Source organism: Hemitrygon akajei, chromosome 10, assembly GCF_048418815.1.
Source record: "Hemitrygon akajei chromosome 10, sHemAka1.3, whole genome shotgun sequence".
Classification (NCBI taxonomy): Eukaryota; Metazoa; Chordata; class Chondrichthyes; order Myliobatiformes; family Dasyatidae; genus Hemitrygon; species Hemitrygon akajei.
In genome coordinates, this window is record NC_133133.1 from 17,628,483 (window position 1) to 17,648,603 (window position 20,121).

At 42.8% G+C, this 20,121-nt stretch overlaps 1 protein-coding gene across 4 annotated transcripts in view; it reads left to right on the forward strand.

The window, feature by feature from the left end:
- Positions 1–19,349, forward strand: part of cd99l2 (CD99 molecule-like 2) — a 227,591-nt gene extending 208,242 nt beyond the window's left edge. For 3 of the 4 annotated variants that reach the window (XM_073057826.1, XM_073057823.1, XM_073057824.1), the window contains 2 exons: positions 93–158; positions 9,983–19,349. In XM_073057826.1, the coding sequence (XP_072913927.1) occupies positions 93–158; positions 9,983–10,047 (131 nt within the window). In that variant the 3' untranslated portion in view covers positions 10,048–19,349. Of the gene's footprint in view, positions 1–92; positions 159–7,017 lie in introns of all 4 variants that reach the window. The other variant, XM_073057825.1, reaches the window with a different exon arrangement.
- Positions 19,350–20,121: the final 772 nt, after the last annotated feature.

The window sequence follows — 20,121 nt, forward strand, 5'->3', positions numbered from 1 at the left end:
TTCCTGACTGGCTGCTGTTCTTGCTGCCTGGATCCACTGCTCAGATCATTAATTCATTCGAAGCTGAGATTTTATTCCTGTGTTCTCCTTAGGGAGCCTGAATCAGCCCTACGTGAAGGGGGAAAGTGCAGAAGCCGGGACGATGTCTGAGCCACAAGGTGAGTAACTGTTCACTGCTCCAACATTATTTATGTATTTATTCAGCACGGTTAACAGACCCTTCTAGCCCAACGAGCCCACGGCACCCAATTACTAATTAACCTATTAACAGCCCATCATTGGGATGTGGGATGAAACCGGAGCACCCGGAGGAAACCCACACACTCACGGGGAGAACATGCAAATTCCTTACAGATAGCAGCAGGAATTGAACCCAGGTCACTGGTGGTGTAATATTGTGATGCTACTTGCTGTCCCTGTATCATTCAGAATTTCCAAACAACAGAGAAGATTCATTTTTCCTGCTTTTAGTTCCATTCATTCCCATGTTTCTTTGGTTTCTTGCACATGGACCATCTCCCAAATCCTGCCTTCAGCTTTTGTGTTAACTGAATCTGTCTTCCTTGCCGCTGATCACCACGTTGGCTGACATCAGCACATTAGACCACCTCCATGTCTGACATCAGCACATTAGACCACCTCCATGTCTGACATCAGCACCTTAGACCATCACCATGTCTGACATCAGCACATTAGACCACCTCCATGTCTGACATCAGCACATTAGACCACCTCCATGTCTGACATCAGCACCTTAGACCATCACCATGTCTGACATCAGCACATTAGACCACCTCCATGTCTGACATCAGCACATTAGACCACCTCCATGTCTGACATCTCAGTACACTAGGACCAGGAGAGCAGAAGCAGGCTATTTGGTTACAGTTGATTGCTTTTCCCTCTCAACCCCATTCTACTACCTTTTCCCCATAATCTTTGACTCCCTTACTACTTAAGTACCTACCAACCTCTGCTTTATACAGTGTCTATAAAAAGTATTCATCACGTCACCCCCCCCCCCCCCCCCCCGGGAAGTTTTCATGTTTTACAACATTGAATCACTGTGGATTTAATTTGGCTTTTTTGACACTGATTGACAGAGAAAGGCTCTTTCGTGTCAAAGTGAAAACAGATCTCTACTAAGTGATCTAAATTAATTACAAATATAAAAGGCAAAATAATTGATTGCATACATATTCACCCCCCCCCCCCCACTTTAATATGACTCACCAAATCATCACTGGTGCAGACAATTGGTTTTAGAAGTCACGTAATTAGTTAAATGATCTGTCTTTGGGGACCTGTGTGCAGTCAAGGTGTTTCAACTGATTGTAGTAAAAATACACCTGTATCTGGAAGGTCCAACTGCTGATGAGTCAGTACTTGGCACAAACTACACCATGAAGACAAAAGAACACTCCAAACAACTCCGTGAAAAGATTATTGAAAAGCACAAGTCAGGAGATGGATACAAGAAAATTTCCAAGTCACTGAATATCCCTTGGAGTACAGTTAAGTCAATCATCAAGCAATGGAAAGAATGTGACACAGCTGTAAATCTCTAGAGCAGGCAGCCCTCAAAAACTGAATGACCGTGCAAGAAGGGGACTAGTGATTGAGGCCACCAAGAGACCTATGACAAATCTGAAGGAGTTACAAGCTTCAGTGGCTGAGATGGGAGAGACTGTGCATACAAATGTTGCCCAGGTGCTTCACCGGTCGCAGCTTTATGGGAGAGTGGCAAAGAGAAAGCCGCTGTTGAAAAAACTCATAAAATCTCGGTCAGTGTTTGCCAAAAGGCATGTGGGAGACTCTGAAGTCAGCTGGAGGAAGGTTCTATGGTCTGATGAAACCAAAATTGAGCTTTTTGGACATCAGATTAAACACTCTGTTTGGCATAAGCCAAACACCACTTATCATCAAAAACACACCATCCCTACCGAGAAGCACGGTGGTGGCTGCATCATGCTGTGGGGATGCTTCACTGCAGCAGGCCCTGGAAGGCTTGTGAAGGTAGAGGGTAAAATGAATGCAACAAAGTACAGGGAAATCCTGGAGGAAAACCTGATGCAGTCTGCAAGAGACCTGCAACTTGGAGAAGATTTGTTTTCCAGCCAGACAATGACCCCAAGCATAAAGCTGAAGCTACACAGGAATGGCTTAAAAACAACGAAGTTAATGTCCTGGAGTGGCCAAATCAGAGTCCAGACCTCAATCCAATTGAGAATTTGTGCTGAACTTGTAAAGATGAATGGGGAAATTTGCAGTGTCCAGATGTGCAAAGCTGATAGAGGCTTATCCACACAACAGTGGCTTTTCCTTTGCCATCTCACACTGAAGCTTGTAACTCCTTTAGATTTGTCACAGGTCTCCTGGCTGCTCCCTCACAAGTCCCCTTCTTGCACGGTCACTCAGTTTTTTTAAACTGCCTGCTCTAGGCAGATTTACAGCTGTGCCATATTCTTTCCATTGCTTGATTATTGACTTAACTGTACTCCAAGGGAATTTCAGTGACTTGGAAATTTTCTTGTATCTTTCTCCTGACTTCTGCCTTTCAATAATCTTTTCACAGAGTTGCTTGGAGTGATCCTTTGTCTTCATGGTGTAGTTTTTGCCAGGGTACTGACTCACCAGCAGTTTAGAACCATAGAACATTACAGCACAGAAACAGGCCTTTTGGCCCTTCTTGGCTGTGCCGAACCATTTTTCTGCCTAGTCTCACTGACCTGCACCTGGCCCATATCCCTCCATACACTTCTCATCCATGTACCTGTCCAAGTTTTTCTTAAATGTCAAAAGTGAGCCCGCATTCACCGCTTTATCTGGCAGCTCATTCCACACTCCCACCACTCTCTGCGTGAAGAAGCCCCCCCCCCCCCCACCAATGTTCCCTTTAAACTTTTCCCCCTTCACCCTTAACCCATGACCTCTGGTTTTTTCCTCCCCTGGCCTCAGTGGAAAAAGCCTGCTTGCATTCACTCTATATATACCCATCATAATTTTATACACCTCTATCAAATCACCCCTCATTCTCCTACGCTCCAGGGATTAAAGTCCTAACCTATTCAACCTTTCTCTGTAACTCAGTTTCTGAAGTCCCGGCAACATCCTTGTAGACCTTCTCTGCACTCTTTCAACGTTATTAATATACACCCTGTAATTAAGTGACCAAAACTGCACACAATACTCCAAATTCGGTCTCACCAATGTCTAATACAACCTCACCATTCCAACTCTTATACTCAATACTTTGATTTATAAAGGCCAATGTACCTAAAGCTCTCTTTACAACCCTATCTACTTGTGACGCCACTTTTAGGGAATTATGTACCTGTACTCCCAGATCCCTCTGTTCTACTGCACTCCTCAGCATCCTACCATTTACCTTGTATGTTCTACCTTGGTTTGACCTTCCGAAGTGCAATACCTTACACTTGTCCGCATTAAACTCCATCTGCCATTTTTCTGCCCATTCCTCCAACTGCAGGAGACATAAAGTTTGTATGTTCCTGTCAGGGTTAAAGGCACTCTCAGAATTTCTCCTTTGAAGGCCTCCCACTTACCAATCACATCCTTGCCAGAGAACAACCTGTCCCAATCTACGCTTTTTAGATCCTTTCTCATTTCTTCAAATTTGGCCGTTTTCCAGTTTAGAACTTCAACCCAAGGACCAGATCTATCTTTATCCATGATCACATTGAAACTAATGACGTTATGATCACTGGAACCAGTGTTCCCCTACACACACTTCCGTCACCTGTCCTAACTCGTTTCCTAATAGGAGATCTAATATTGCATCCTCCCTAGTTGGTACATCTATATATTGATTTAGAAAACTTTCCTGAACACATTTCACAAACTCTAACCCATCTAGACCTTTAACAGTATGGGAGTCCCAATCAATGTGTGGAAAATTAAAATCCCCTACAATCACAACTTTCTGTCTCCTGCAGTTGTCTGTTATTTCTCTGCAGATTTGCTCCTCCAATTCTCGCTGACTATTGGGTGGTCTATAATACAACCCTATTAATGTGGTCATACCTTTCCTGTTTCTCAGCTCCACCCATATGGCCTCAGTAGACAAGCCCTCTAATCTTTCCTGCCGAAGCACTGCTGTAATATTTTCCCTGACTAGCAAAGCCACCCCCCACCACCCTTCATCCCTCTGCCTCTATCACGTCTGAAACATCAGAACCCTGGAGCATTGAGCTGCCAGCCCTGCCCCTCCTGTAGCCAAGTTTCACTAATGGCTATAATGTCATAATTCACGTGTCAATCCAGGTCCTCAGCTCTTCTGCCTTTCCCACAATACTCCTCGCATTGAAATATACACACTTCAGAAGATTGTTACCACCACACACAACCTTACTATTTATGACTTTGCATGAACTACTAACATCATTTCTTTTTACCCCCGTTCCACTACCTACTCTGGCACTCTGGTTCCCATCCCCCTGCAGATCTAGTTTAAACCCTCCCCATTAACACTAGCAAACCTCCCTGCAAGTATATTGGTCCCCTTGTAGTTCAGGTGTAACCCATCCCTCTTGTATAGGTCACACCTGCCCCAGAAAAGGTCCCAATGATCTAGAAATCTGAAACCCTGCCCCCTACACCAGCTTCTCAGCCACATGTTCATCTGCCAGAGCATCCTACTCTTACCCTCACTGGCACGTGGCACAGGCAGCAATCCGGAGATTACTACCCTCGAGGTCCTGTTTTTCAACTTCCTACCAAGCTCTCTGTACTCACTCCACAGGACCTCCTGACTCTTTCTCCCTATGTCATTGGTACCGATGTGTACCACGACATCTGGCTGATCACCCTCCCACTTCAGAATGCTGTGCACGCGATCAGAGACATCCCTGACCCTGGCGGAGTCTCTGTCACAACCACAGAATCTCTTGTCTGTACCCCTGACTATGGAGTCCCCTGTCACTACCACTCTCCTCTTCTTCCTCCCTCCCTTCTGCACTGCAGAACCAGACTCAGTGCCAGAGATCCGGCTGCCGCAGCTTGTCCCAGGTAAGCCATCCCCCCCAACAGTATCCAAATCGGTATACCTGTTTTGGAGGGGAATGGCCACAGGGGAACACTGCACTACCTGCCCTTTCCCCTTCCCTTGCCTGACGGTAACCCAGTTGCCTGTGCTCTGTTCCTTAGGTGTAACTACCTCCCAGAAGCTACTGTCTATAGACTGCTCAGTCTCCCGAATGATCCGGAGGTCATCCAACTCCAGCTCCAGTTCCCTAACGCAGTTTGTTAGGAGCTGCAGCTGGATGCACTTCTTGCAGGTATCGTTGTCAGGGACACCGGAAGTCTCCCCGACTTCCCACATCCTGCAAGAGGAGTATTCCAACATCCTGCCTGGCATATTCTCTAGTCTGAACAAAAAAAAAGAAAAACAGAAACTTACCAGAACCTACCCTCGCCTCTAACTGTTTCTCGCCGAAGCCTGATTGAGCCAAAGCCATCCCACTCTGACTTAGTCCACTCCAACGATGGCCACTGTATATAGTGGTCTCCCTTTTAAAGCTTGGTGCCTTTAAACCTTTTAGATCTTACAGATACAGGTAAATTTTTACTACAATTAATTGAAACACCTTGACAGCACACAGGTTTCCAGAAAGAGATCTCTGTTTAACTAACTGTGACTTCGAAGAACAATAGGCTGCACAGTGATGATTTCTTGATGATTTTAAAGGACGGGGGTGGGGTGGATACCTACGCAATTAATTATTTTGTGTTTCATATTTGTAATTAATTTAGATCACTTTGTAGAGATCTGTTTTCATTTGGGCACAAAAGAGTCTTTTTCTGTTGATCAGAGTTAAAATAAGCCAAATTAAATCCACAGTGATACAATGTTGTAAAACATGAAAACTTCCCGGGGGGGGGGGGGGGGGGGTGAATACTTTTTATAAGCACTGTATACATCAAATGACTTGGCCTCCACTGCCGTCTATGGTGATGAATCCCACAGGTTCACCTCCCTCTAGTTTGCCGTATGGTGCCCTGACTGGAGTGCAATTTAGGGCCAGTTTTACAGAAGTGACAGAAACCTAATGAAGAAGATTCCCCTTTCATATGCCTTCACCTCCGTTAAAGTAGGGGGAAAGAAGAATGCCTGTAGGAGTTTTGAATTTGCTTTGAAAAAATAGAAACAGTGGCTAGATTTGCCTAGACAATTTGATTCTCTTTCTCTGACCCACAAGTTCTCATTGATAATTAGAAAGCCCATCGGCCATATTTGCCCAATGAAACTTAAGTCAGTACTTTGTTATGAGTTTGGCAAGAGATTTAGAAGAGCAATATGCTTAAGATGTGCAACTTGTCTTAATAATTCCATACACACATGTTCATAAAAATTTCAGTTATTTCCTGACAATTGACCCACATAGTTCCAGTGCATCTGTGTTCATAGAACACAGAACCCTACAGCACATGCTATTGTGCCAACCTTTCAATCTAACCCTTCGCTCCTACATAGCGTCCATTTTCCTTTCATCCATGTTCTTAATGAGAGTCTCTTAAGTGTCCCTATTGTATCTGCCTCTACCACCACCTCAACAGACCGTTTCACGGACCCATCACTCTCTGTATAAAAAACTTAACTTGGACATCCCCCCCATACTTTCCTCCAATCACCTTAAAAATATGCCCTCTCGTATTAGCCATTTTCACCCTGGGGAAAAACCGTGCTGGCTGTCCATTCTATCTATTGCTTCTTCTCGGCTTATACAACTCTATCAAGTCACATTTCATCCTCATTTGCTCCAGAGAGAAAAGCCTTAGCTTGCTCAACCTTTCCTCATAAGACACGCTCCTCTAATCCAGACAGTAGCCTGGTAAATCTCCTCTGCACCCTCTCTAAAGCTTCCATATTCTTCCCGTAATGATGCAACCAAAACTGATCACTGGTTCATACTGTTATATTTCTTGTGTCCCATATTATCTAACATCTAATTAAATGAATGTTACGACTATTGTAATGAAATTACTACCTGCTTACAGGGAACATCTGAACATCTCATTCAGCCAATGAAGAGTTTCATCCTTTCTTGGACCTTTCCTTCTCCTTCTGGTCATCTGCAGGTTCTGGATCTTTCCTTGCATGTCCATTTTTATTTTTAAGCTCATTTTCATCAATACTTATTGTTTTATTTTTCTGATGGAGTCTTGGTTGGTTTGACTTCATGCTTTAAACATCTGTAATCTGAGATAGCCTCGTTGATGCACCATCAATAACTCTCCGAGACATGAGGCAAGATATAGGCTTTTATTGGCTGGAAGAAAGAACAAGCAGCAATTGACCACCACACTGGAGACTGAGGGCAGGGCTCAGGCTCCAATCGCCTTTATACCAGGGTCCGTGGGAGGAGCCACAGGAGCCATCAGCAGGGTGGGGGGGGGGTGTCCAGACAGGTATATGTAGATCACCACACTCGTACAGCCCACAGCTGTTATTCTGTGCACGTTGAATTGCTGTGGTCTGTTCCTCCTCTGACCTACCCTTCAATGAGTGAGTGAAAACCTTGCTCAGACAGGAACTGGTGACTTGGTTTCTTTATAAATAATTCATAGTCCTCTAGCCCAGTAATCCTAAAACTCCAAAGCAATTACCTCCCTTGCTCTTACCAAATTTACTTGTGTCTGTTCAGTCAAAACAATTGGTGAACAGACTGAGAAACCAAGACCTAAGTTCTCTAAATGTTGCTCTCAACTCTCTGTACTGGCTATCTTCCTTCTACACTCTCAGTCCTGATGCAAGGGCTCAACCTGGAACGTTGAACATTCCTTCGCCTCCACAAATGCTACCTGAGCTGCTGAGTTGCTCCAAGTTCTGCTCAGTTTGCCTCGAAGGACAAAAGTCTACACTGATGGATCTAAGTATATTTGAATGTAAGGATTGTTATAAAGCCAAGCGGCCTGAAAACAAGTCGTTCAACCCACTATCTCCATACTGACCATCAACCACCCATTTCACACTAATTCTACATTGGTGGTGATTATCCATCGTGTCCAATGATGACAGGAAACCTGTTTGGGAGTCTTTAAACATGGAAAAGCCATTGCAGTGGGGCAGTTTCACTCCTTCCCAGTGGTACGAATAGTCTTCACAACTGGGGTCTTCCTTGGTTGCAATCAATGACCATGACTTCTTCAGTGCCTTATCATTCCTTTCACTCTCCATGAAACGTTGCAGAACTGCCTTCCTGGGGTTGGATCTCACTGTTGGTCTCGTGCACCGGAGCTAACTTGCACGCTAGGACAGGCATGTCCCTATCTCACTGGAATATCAGGCCCTCCACCTACCCTCCTGTTGAAGTATTGTACCAGGGTGTGGCTGCTGTCCCATGCAAGCAGCCACTTGGAGCCACAGGTGAGAGCTGAGTGGTGGGGACCAAAAGCCAGTGAGCTGTTCCAGATTGGACATGACAAGGCCCTTCACCAGAGGTGCAACCCCTGCATGGACATCCCATAAACCCTAACCCTACATGAATCCCATTTTATTCTCCCCACTTTCTCATCAACTCCCCCTCCACCAGCTTCCTATGAAGCAACCACAACTGAGCACAATACTCCTTAATGTGGTCTAACTACAGCTTTATAAAACCACAACATTACCTCATTGGTCTTGAACTCAATCCCCAGAGTAATGAAGGCCAACACACCTTATGCCTTCTTAACCACTATCAACTTCTGCTGCAGTTTCAGGGGACCTGTGGACTTGGACCCCAAGATCCCTCTGTTCGTCAACAGTGCCCCTCCCATTGATCCTGTATTCTGCCTTCACAGCTTTTCAGATTGAACTCCATCTGCCACTTCTCAGCCCAATTCTGAATCCTGTCAAGTTCCTGTTGTAACCTATGACAGCTTCTACACGATCCACAGCTCCACCATCCTCCATGAGCAGTGATTTGGCCAAGAGCCTCAGTGGATATTTGTCTATGGTAGCGATGGAGTTCTGAAGATAAGCAAAGGATTTCACACCAGCAACACAGGATGAAGAGTAGTTGCATTACAAAACTGAGTGTGCACACAGTTTTAAATTCATGGTAGATTCCTTTTTAGAGGCATGGAAAAGTACAGCTCAGAAACAGGCCCTCTGGCCCATCTAGTTTGTGCTGAACCATTTAAACTGCCTAGTCCCAGACCATAGCCCTCAGTATTCCTCTTATCCACGTACCTATCCAAACTTCTCTTAAACGTGGAATTTGAGCACCACTTGCGCTGGAAGCTCGTTCCACACTCGCACGACTCTCTAAGTGGAGAAGTACCTTCTCATGTTCACCTTTCACCCTTAACCCATGACCTCCAGCTGTAGTCCCACCCAACCTCAGTGGGATTTCCTATGGAGGAAAAGATTCAAACAGGACCACCAACCTAAAAAAAACACTTCAGCAAAATATTCTGGAATACTTAAATAGCAAATACTGCAACTATTCAGCAGGTCAGGTAGCATCAGTGTAGAAGGAAACAATTAATATTTCAGATCAGTGACCTATCATCACTCAAGTCTACCAATTGATTTTAAGATAAGTGGTTTGACTGAAATTTAATGAAAGTAACTCTGGGCCAGCAGAGGTTTACAAGGCACATCCAAATTGGCTAGCAGTCTCAGTAGGCTTGACTGTTTATCCGGGGAAAGTAGATGGAAGAAATCAAGGTTACAGACGGTGATCTCTGATCCTAGTATGCTGTTGCAATAAACCACAATAATCTCAGCAACTACGATAAAATACAAGTATACGGGGACTAAAGCAGCAATTCCACATGCGGATTACAGACTCAACAAGGGAGCAGATGATTTAATCAGAATGGGTTGATCCCAGTTACAATGTACAATGGGCTCATTATTGAAAAAGTGGGTAAGGGGGTGCAAGGGTGTGGGATACAATTAGGCTTTGTTTCTCTGGACGTGCCTGCCCTGTTCACCGTGATCTGTATGCTCTGTTTTGGTTGAACTTTGCTGCAGCTGAGAGGAGCCTCCTGGAGTCACAGCCAGAGAAGCCGGCAGCAGATAATGCAAATCCGGTCTAGATCTCCGTGTTGAAAGCAACAGCCTTTACCTGGAGACCAACCTCTGTTTAAAATCTGTCTTTTCTTAATTTATTTAAAGTAAAATGGAAAGTTGTTACTTAAAGCCTTCAATAGGTCATTTGCATCTGTGTTAGACTAGGTATGAATTAGTAGGTAGACTATGTACAGTATTGGTGTAGGTTCCACATTAGAAGTAATGGACAATGGGAAAGTGACTTGGATTGGAGAAACTCAGCAAGATTTGCGGCTCACTTAAAGCATGTAGTTTAAAGATTTCTTTCTGATGTTTTATAAAATGCTAACATTAATTGATGCAGTAGCAGGGAAGAGGGTGAATGTGAAGGGGTACCATTCAAATGAACATCTTGCATTGGTTTACATATATCAGAGATGGTGACTGAAATAAACAAATGATGTAGTCGTTCCAGGCACCAGCCTGTCCTTCAAAACATTTTACAATGTTTCGTATATGAAAGAATATGCCTAAGAGCCTCTAAGAGGCAATTGTTGTATGTGCCTCCACCAACATCCCTGGCACCCACCACTCTATAACTTATTCCGCACCCCTCCTTTGAACTTGCCCCTTCTCGCCTTAAACATATGCCTTCTAGAACATAGAACGTTACAGCACAGAACAAGCCTTTTGGTCTAGACTGTTATGCTGGCCTTATTACCTACTTTAAGGTCAATCTAGCCCCTCCCTCCTACATAGCCCTCCATTTTCCTATTATCCATGTGCCTATCTAAGAGTCTCTTAAATGCCTCTAATGTCTCCGCCACCACCCCTGGTAGCGTGTTCCCCACACACACACACACACAGTTCTCTGTGCAAAATAAGATAATGGTATTAGACATTTTGACCTCAGGTTCTGGGGGAAAGCAGCTGAAAGTGAACTCAATGAACAAGAGCGGTGAAACGTTCCATGTGTAAACCCCGAGTCCTCCCCTCATCTCAGATATTGAGATCAGGCCATCGAAAGCTGAACTTTACAAGCAATAGTCAGGAGCTGCCACCGATTGCAAACTGCACACTAAATACCAACAGATAGTGCAAACGCTGCATCTGTCTGCTAAATCCTGCAATAATAACCTCTGCCTGAATTATTGCTTCAAATTTTACATGACTGATAGGGTGCACCTTCAGAAGAGCAATGCAGAAAGCAGTTTCCTTGTGTATATATTTTCCAAAAGACTGTGTTCAGCACTTACTCTGTGAGTGGTTGGGCAATTAGCCTGGATCACAGCCTGCTGCATTCGATGTGAATATCAATCAGTTCCCACCACCAAAGGACATAAACCACCACACTGTGCAAATACGAGCACACAATTTATCATGTGTAAAGACTTGAACCTGCTGCTGTGTGTTCCCCTTGAGTTTTGTTAGAGAGACAATCTACGTTAATTCTGATTTCTCCTACACTTTCTGCAGCTATCATATTTACATTTTTTTTGGGAGGGGGGATGTTTGCCAATTTAAAAACGGTGTTGCCAATTTAAAGGAAAATACTTAAGGGCACGTGCAAAGTTGTCGCTAAAAGGCACTGCTGTGCTAACGATCCCACAGAGTACAAAACAGGAACATAGGGTGAGAATAGGCCACTTATTCCCTCATCTCTTCTCATTCAATGAGGCAATGCCTCATTTGTGACTGATCCCTGCGTACCTGTCTTTGTCCTCCATACCTTTGCTTAGCAATAAAATAGCAATCTCAGATTTAGAGCTAACAATAAAACCATAAGGATTAGGCCATTCAACCCATCGAGTCTGTTCTGCCTCTCCATTATGGCTGATTCCAGAAGCAAGTTTATTATCACTGACGTGTGCCGTGAAATTTGTTACTTTGCTGCAGCAGGGCAGTGCAATAGATAAAAATATAATCACAAAAAGAAATACAGTGGAACTGGTTAATTGGGACACATCAGGACCAGTACATTTTGGTCCATTCAAGCGGCTGCCCCAATTAGCTAATGTTTCATGGAAATTTAGTTAAAAAGTTATAAAAAAGACAAACTGAATAACAAATTATATATTTAAATGAAGTAAGAACAAACTAGAACTCTACCAATAGTACTATAAAATTGTGTATTAGTTCTTAATAGTTATCGAGGGAGGAATTCATCCAGTGTAGGCATTGAACTAAATCAGTGCAGACACCTAGAGCAGATAATGGACTGCTTTCATACAGTGCTTTAGATGACTGCATCCTCTGAATCTTCACTTTCATTGTCCATACCTTCCAATTCTTCATAATTCCTAACTTGTGGAAGTAGTGAAATTGTTTCATTTTCATGCCCAGCCATTTCTGGCATCTCCGAGCCTCAATACTTGAAACCGAGCCTGAAAATGGTTCTGAATTGTCTTGCTGCTTAATTTCCACTATCAATGACAGAAAGCACTGACTTTTGAACACATGTAGCTGATGCTATTGAAAACTGTTTGCTGTAAGTGTGGTGTATTCTAAAGGCCACACAAGTCCTCGTGACTGACACTAGTTCAAGCCTGTTCAGCAAGAGTTCCCTGCCCCAATTAAGCGGCATGGTGCCCTAAACAAATGAAGGGAATCCCCGCAATTTTCTTGGTCAGCTTTTGTCCCTTAAGAACTGTCCCAAATAAGTGGCTGTCTGACTGACCATTGGCCCAATTAACCAGAATCCAATGTACATATTGTTAAAATTGAATTCAATAAGTAGTGCAAAGAGAGAGCAAAAAGAGCGAGGCAGTGTTCATGGGTTCACTGTCCATTCAGAAATCTGATGGTGAACGGGAAGAAGCTGTTCCTAAACGTAGTGTTGAACTTAGATTATCCCTCTCAACCGTATTCACCTGCCTTCTCCCCATAACCTTCGATGCCCTGACTAATCAAGAACCTGCTTTAAACATACCCAATGACTTGGTCTCCACAGCAGTGTGTGACAGTGAATTCCAAATACCAATCAAGATGGCATCCACGGCCTTCGGTGGCCAGTAGTTTGAGACCTTTGTCACTTTCGGCCCATCTAGTCCATGCCAAACCTACAGAACAAATTAACAACACCGTTGGGTACATTTCAAATAGAGCAAGCAGATGGTAAACAATTGAAGTGTTGCACCCAGATCATAATTTGGCGGCAGATAGCTTGGTGGTTCGCGCAGCGTTTTATGCCATAGATGACCCGGGTTCAATCCCTGCCTGTAAAGAGTTTGTACTTTCTACCCATGACCATCTAGGTTTCCTCCCACAATCCAAAGACGTACCGGTTGGTAGGTTAATTGGTCTTTGTAAATTGTCTCGTGATTAGGCTCGTGTTAAATTGAGGGTCGCTGGGCGGTGTGGCTCAAAGGGCTGGAAGGGCCTATCCCACGCTGTACCTCAATAAAAAAAATTTAAAAATAAATAAATAAGCCCTCCATGCCCCTCCCATCCATGTAATTATCCAAATTTCTCTTAAATGTTGAAATCAAGCCCACATCCACGGCTTCCAATGGCAGCTTGTTCCACAGTCTCACCACCCTGAGTGAAGAAGTTCCCCTCAAACAGGTCACCCTTAACCCATGACATGAGTAGCCTAATTCATACAGTGCCCAGCCTGACAGGAATCATAACAGATGACTGTTTTTTGTATTGTCTACTCTTAGATAAACAGTGTCCTTTACCTTACAAGCAAGTTGATATCGGATCCTGTAACCGTCAGTGTTTTAGTAAAACTGTAACTCCCCAAAAGTAAGATTGCCTTTACATTTCCGCCTTAAAGTTAATTTCCAAACACCACCCCTCCCACCCCGCCACCCCCGGATAACACCCGCTTCGGGTGCCCCAGTCAGAACAAAGCGAATGCTTGAAAATCGCACTCCCCATGTCGAGCTGTTTGCTGAGAGGAGTGGGACGTTCACAGAGCCTCCCCATCTCATTTGTAGCTCCGTGGAGCCAGTTACTCTTGCCGGTGCACTGCATATTGTAGGCAGCAGAGCTGTGGGATGAATACCAAGTGGCCAAGTTCCCTGCATTGACAGCAACACTTCAATTGTTTGTCATCTGTTTTCTCTGAAACATTATCTCAAAAAGCATGCAGTACAACAAAGCTTTTAACTTGTAGGGTTGTCATTAAGTTTACTATTCAGAACAAGGTTGTTTATTTAGAGCTAGACCTCCATGTGATCAAAGTTTTGGTTAAAACGATAGTCAAGGTACAGATTTTAACCCTTGGAAAGAACTGAAGGGTCCACAGGGAAAAGTTGAATAGGTTAGGACTTTGTTCCCTGGAGTGTAGGAGAATGACGGGAGATTTGATAGAGGTATACAAAATTATGAGGGGTATAGATGGGGTAAATGCAAGCAGGCTTTTTCCACTGAGGTTGGGTGTGACTGGAAGTAGAAGTCATAGAAGTAGAAGGAGGAAAGTTTAAATATTTAAGGGGAACCTGGTGGGGTGAAACTTACTTATTCAGAGGCAGGTAAAAGAAAGCAAATAATTTGAGGAACTCAGTGGGCCAGGCCGCATCGCTGGAGGGAAATGGACAGGCATCTAAAGATTTTAGCACAAAACCTCTGCTGTCCATTTCCCTCCATAGACGATTCCTGAATTACTGAGTTCCTCCAGCAGTTTTGTTTTGTTTGAGCTTATCTAGGATGTGTATAACTTTAATGAAGGTAAAGTATGCACTCTTCTTCTAAGAGCCGCACACAATATCTCCATGTCACATTTGAAGCAGGAATCACCAGATAACTGTCAGAAGCAAGAACCCTGCCTGACTTCCACACACCTCAGGTAGGATCACCTGGAGGCTGAACACAAACACATCCTCATGGGGGTTCCTCAGAAAACTGGCTGAAGCCACCAGGACCGTGTGAGTGGCCTTCACTGCCATTGCTTCTGGAGAATTGCGTTAGATCTCCCACCTGCTGGGAAACCAGCCTTAACTATGGACGCTTACAAACAGCAAATCACACAAAACTGAGCTGTTAACTTTAATGCAACAACTGAAGATTCTGAGTTGTACTTTCAACCGTGTTATCAACTAACAGGCGTGCTTTTTTATCGATAGTTTTCCATAAATTCCTAACACAAGAGATCCTGGAAATCCAGAGTAACACATACAAAACACTGGAGGAACTCAGCAGGTCAAGCAGTATCTATGAAAAGGAATAAACAGTCAATATTAAAGGCCGAGACCCTTCTTCAGGACTCCCCAAATGTCAACTCTTTATTCCTTTCCTAATTTCCTCCATCATTTTGTATGTTGCATAGTATTTTATTATTTTCCTATAGATGCATCTCAAGCTATGGTGACATATATGTACTTTGAAAATAAATTTACTTTGACTAAACCACTTGTTTAAAAAAAAACTCTGTTGTAAAGCACATTCTAGAAGCGAGCCATTTAACAGCCTCCCAGACATTAATACAGGCAAAAGGCAGGCAGGCAGGCTATTCAGTTGATGCAAGAAGTTACTGCGGGTTAATTTAGACCTTTTCCATATGGAGTGCAGCAGATTCTGAGCTGTAACAGTAGAGCAGCGTCTCAGCTTATTATGTATTCTTCCCTCTGCTTCATTATGGGGAAGATTTATCAGTGCCTGCAACACTGCAGTAAAGCTGGAGAAACTGGTAAGCGATCAATAGTTGTGTGACAGAGAGACGTTGGAAGCTTAAGGCTTTAAAGAGTGCAGAGTCGATGGAGAGTAGTTTTCCTTTAAAGAGTGGAGAAAAGATAGAGAGAACATATTCCTCAAGGCTGGAGAAAATGAGACCAAGGGCAGTGGTAGTAATTTCAGAGAGTCATGAGGGGGTTACAGTAGGGTAGATTAGTCTATCCAGCTCACATTGGCTCTTTACGGTCCCATTAATTCCACTCCCCCAATCTCTTTCCATTGTAAACCCTGTAATTCATTTTTCTTTTAAGTACTCACCCTTCTTTAAATGCCACAATTAGATCTGCCTCTGTTCTCCAAATTAATGGTAGGTCATATTAGGTTAGATGTTAATGAAATATAATATCAGTATGCTACCTTGAGATGCATTTTCTTCAAGGCATTTACAGGAAAATAAAGAAATACAATAGAACTTATGAAAAATTATGCATTGAAAGCTCTCCTGTTCATTCATCTAGAACAAATCAGAATCGTAAGTTGTCACATTAAATAAGTTAACAGCTCCCAAACGAGAAAATCTGCAGAGGGGATGCTGGAAATCCAAGCAACACACACAAAATGCTGGAGGAACTCAGCAGGTCAGGCACCATCTATGGAAAGAGTATACAGTCGACTCGAAACGTCAACAGATTACTCTTCCATAGATGCTGCCTGGCCTGCTGAGTTCCTATGGCATTGTGTGTGTGTGTTGCCAGCTTGGAATCAGGACCAGGCTTAGTATCAGTGGCATATGTCATGAAATTTGTTGTCTTTGCAGCAGCAGTACAATGCAGTACAGGATAATAGAGGGGAAAAAACAGTCAATTACAGTAAGTATATACATATTAAATAATTTAAATGAGTAGTGCAAAAATGGAAATCTTTAAAAAGTAGTGAGGTAGAATGTCCATTCAGATGGCAGAGGGGAAGCTGATCCTGAATCACTGAGTGTGTGCCTTCAGTTTCCTGTACCTCCTTCCTGACGGTAGCCATGAGAACAGGGCATGCCTCACGTGATTTATCATGTGGAATAAATACAGGAACATGTTCTATCACAAATGGGCCATGGTCTTATCCTGTATGCTTCTTAGCCACCTTTTCAATCTTTCCTGTTAGCTATGAATATTTACCCTATTATTTCAAAATCTCTAGGGGAATAAAATCATCTATAACTTTGATGGAACAAATGCAGAGAGATGAGCAGCACAATTCCCAGTGTTTGGCATTGACAATGAATGACAAATTTTCCAACTTAAAGTATCCTTCATAACTCTTTGGTAAGACCAAATTTATCTCTGCAGTCGTATTTTTGGCTGCAGTCTTAATAGAGCACAATCTGATCATTTTGTAATTCAAAGGGTTTGATTAAATCCAAAAACCTGGGCAAGTCTTGCTTTATAAAAAAAATAGGCTTAAAGTTTATATAAGGCATTGAATTTAGCCACATCATAAGCCTTTGAACCAGGCTTTATAAAAGGGCTTTATACAACATTACAGCCCTACTATATGTAAGATACAATGGTAGTTCCACATTCATAGACTTTAATTATTCTTAAAACTCTTAAGGAATTGTGTATATTTTGTTATATTGATTACGAATCTTTGTTAGTAGAAGTTCTTGATTAGTTGATAGCTTAGGTCTTCCAGGGAAAAAAATACCAGTGTTTCACTTGGCTGACATAGATCACACCTTCAAACATTTTTTTCTTTTCAACTCACACTTCTGAAGAGGATAAAGAATGGTTAAGAAAATAATTTTTGGGTTGGACATTACAATGTAACTGTATTAGTGTGGATTTGATGTTACTGTGGGCTTGATTGTTTGTATTGAATTGTATCCATTTTGAATTCTGGAGTCCAATGAGACTGCAGATATATGAACATAGCTACAGCACTTGGGGACAGTTTGCAGCAAATTGTGTACTATGACCAGAGAAGAGACTCAAGGCACGTCCCCATGTTGAAACGTGTGGATGTAAGCAGCAGTCTTTAAACATGTCTCACCTCAGTCTCTGTGTTCCTCCAGCTGTGATCTTTTACCAACCACCATTTTCCATAAGACATCGACCACAAGACAAAGGAGCAGAATTAGGCCATTCAGCCCATTGAGTCTGCTCCTGGTACCATTCCAACTCTGAACAGCTGGCCTTTGCTCTGTCTAGGGAGCAGAATTCTGGAATACCCTCCTTTCTGCTTCTTCCACCTTTTAGGATGGTTCTTGAAACCTACCTAGAGTCACAGAGCACCACAGCATTGAAACAGACCCTTTGGCCCATCTAGTCTGTGCCAAACTATTATTCTGCCTTGCCCCAATGTTCTGCAGCTGGACCATAGACCTCCAAACCCCTCACATCCATGTACTTATACAAACCTCTTAAATATTGAAATCAAATCTGTATTCACTTCTGCTGGCAGCTCGTTCCACACTCTCGTCACCGTGTGACTCAAGAAGCTCCCCCTTGTGTTTCCCTTAAACATTTCACCCTTCACCCATGGGCGAGACTAGAACTCTAATTCTAGTCTCACCCTACCTCTTTGAACACTTCTAAGAGTACCCTGTGTTTTGGTGTTACAAAATAACACTCCATCATAGAGATGTTTTACAAGTCAGAAGTGCCACTGAAATATTATTTGTTGTGGTACTGATCAGCACTGTACACAGGGAAGCCCCTACTAACCACAAGGCAAGCACTTTGGCAGTAGAAATTGGGATCTTTTCAGAAATTCTGAGGCAGGGAGCAGTATTGATGGCAAACACACCCACGTTGGCTCAGACCGAATGGTTAACGTGAACCACCAGATAATAACATGAATGCCATGAGAAGGGCTGCAACTGGTTTAAACCAGGGGTTCCCAACTTCTTTTAGGTCATTAAACCCAGGGCTCCTTGGACCCCAGGTTGGGAATCCTTGTTTTATTCTGATTATTCCTGTGAATGGGCCAAAAGCTTAATTTCAAAGTCTTCAACGGGGATTCCAGAAAAACATTGGCTTACAATGAAATGGCCATGGTTTGATGTTCTGTTACTTTGAAATGCAGAGTGTTTCTCTGAGTCACATAGATGCCTCCAGCCCATCTGATTTCACACTCTTGTTAACTGACTCTGAAGTCATGGAAAACAAGACAAAGAAAGACACAGAAGATAGCTAGATGGAATGATGGAGATTTAAGCAGTATCAGCTGTTCCACAACTTCTTACACAGCTATGATTTGCCACTTGTCCACCAAAATAATTAACGGACAGAGAGGTTTCAAATGACAGCTGTTTGCCATTGGGATGGTTGTACTAGGATGGAAGAACAAGATGAGGAAAAACTCACACAAATCACGGACAAACTTTCAGCTTGGAGGCACAGTTGATGTTTAACAATCCTGTGAAATAAATGGGTATTCAAATACTTTGAACCATTTTAGTCTTTTAAATAAAAAGGAAACATTGTATAAATACACCAGGAAGTTTATTGAATTTTTCCACAGGCTAATGCAGTAAAGTCAAGAAGTTTAACAAACCAGGTTGAGATCTGTCTCTCAAAGTCTGACTGTTCTACAGATGCTTACTTTATGGTTAGAGTACAGCTGTCTTGTGTGTCTTTGGCTGTATTGAATGATAGAATCACCACACTCACTGTAACTTTGTGCCATGGTGATCAAACTGTAACCAAACTGAAAATTACTCAATAAACTTGTAGATAAATATCATCTCTAATTGCTCTTAATTTCAAATAATTTGGTCGCTTGTAGTAAAAGGAGTCCTATTATTTCTTTTTTTAAAGACATTGCACAATTGCTGTGTGTATTTTGCTGTATAGATCGCTCCGATGATTTGTCACCTTCAAATCATTTGAGATATGTATCTCAGAGCACTTTCATACCAAGTGAATACTCAATGATTTGTGGGCACAGGGAAATATTTGTAAGGAGCACAATCCCACAAACAGCACTAGACAGATCACCATTCGAGATGTAGATAAATACGGACCTGGGTACCAGTGAGAACTTCGCAACTCCTCACAACAGTGCAGCATTTATTTTCAAAATATCTACCTCCGGGGACAACCCACACAAACAAGGGACTCAGCAGGTCAGGCAGAATCTACGGAGGGAAAGGAACTGTTGACGTTTTTTGGGCTCAGGCCTTTTATCAGGATTGAAACGTTGACTGTTCGTTTCCCACCAGCATAGATGCTGCCTGACCTGCTGAGTTCTGCCAGCAATTTGTATGTGTTATCCAGAATCTCTTGTACCTCAGGGAGCAGATGCTGCTTGTACCATTTAACATGCATTAATAGCAAATACTTTTAGTATTTATATTTATCTAACATTCTCTACTGAAGGAACTCATCATCAGTAAAGGTTACATGAATTTGTAACTATTAAAACGTTCTGGCTGTTAAGCTGTTTAAAATTTAATTGATTTTTAAAACCTTCCAAAGTAACTACATAGAGCATAGAATGTTACAGCACAA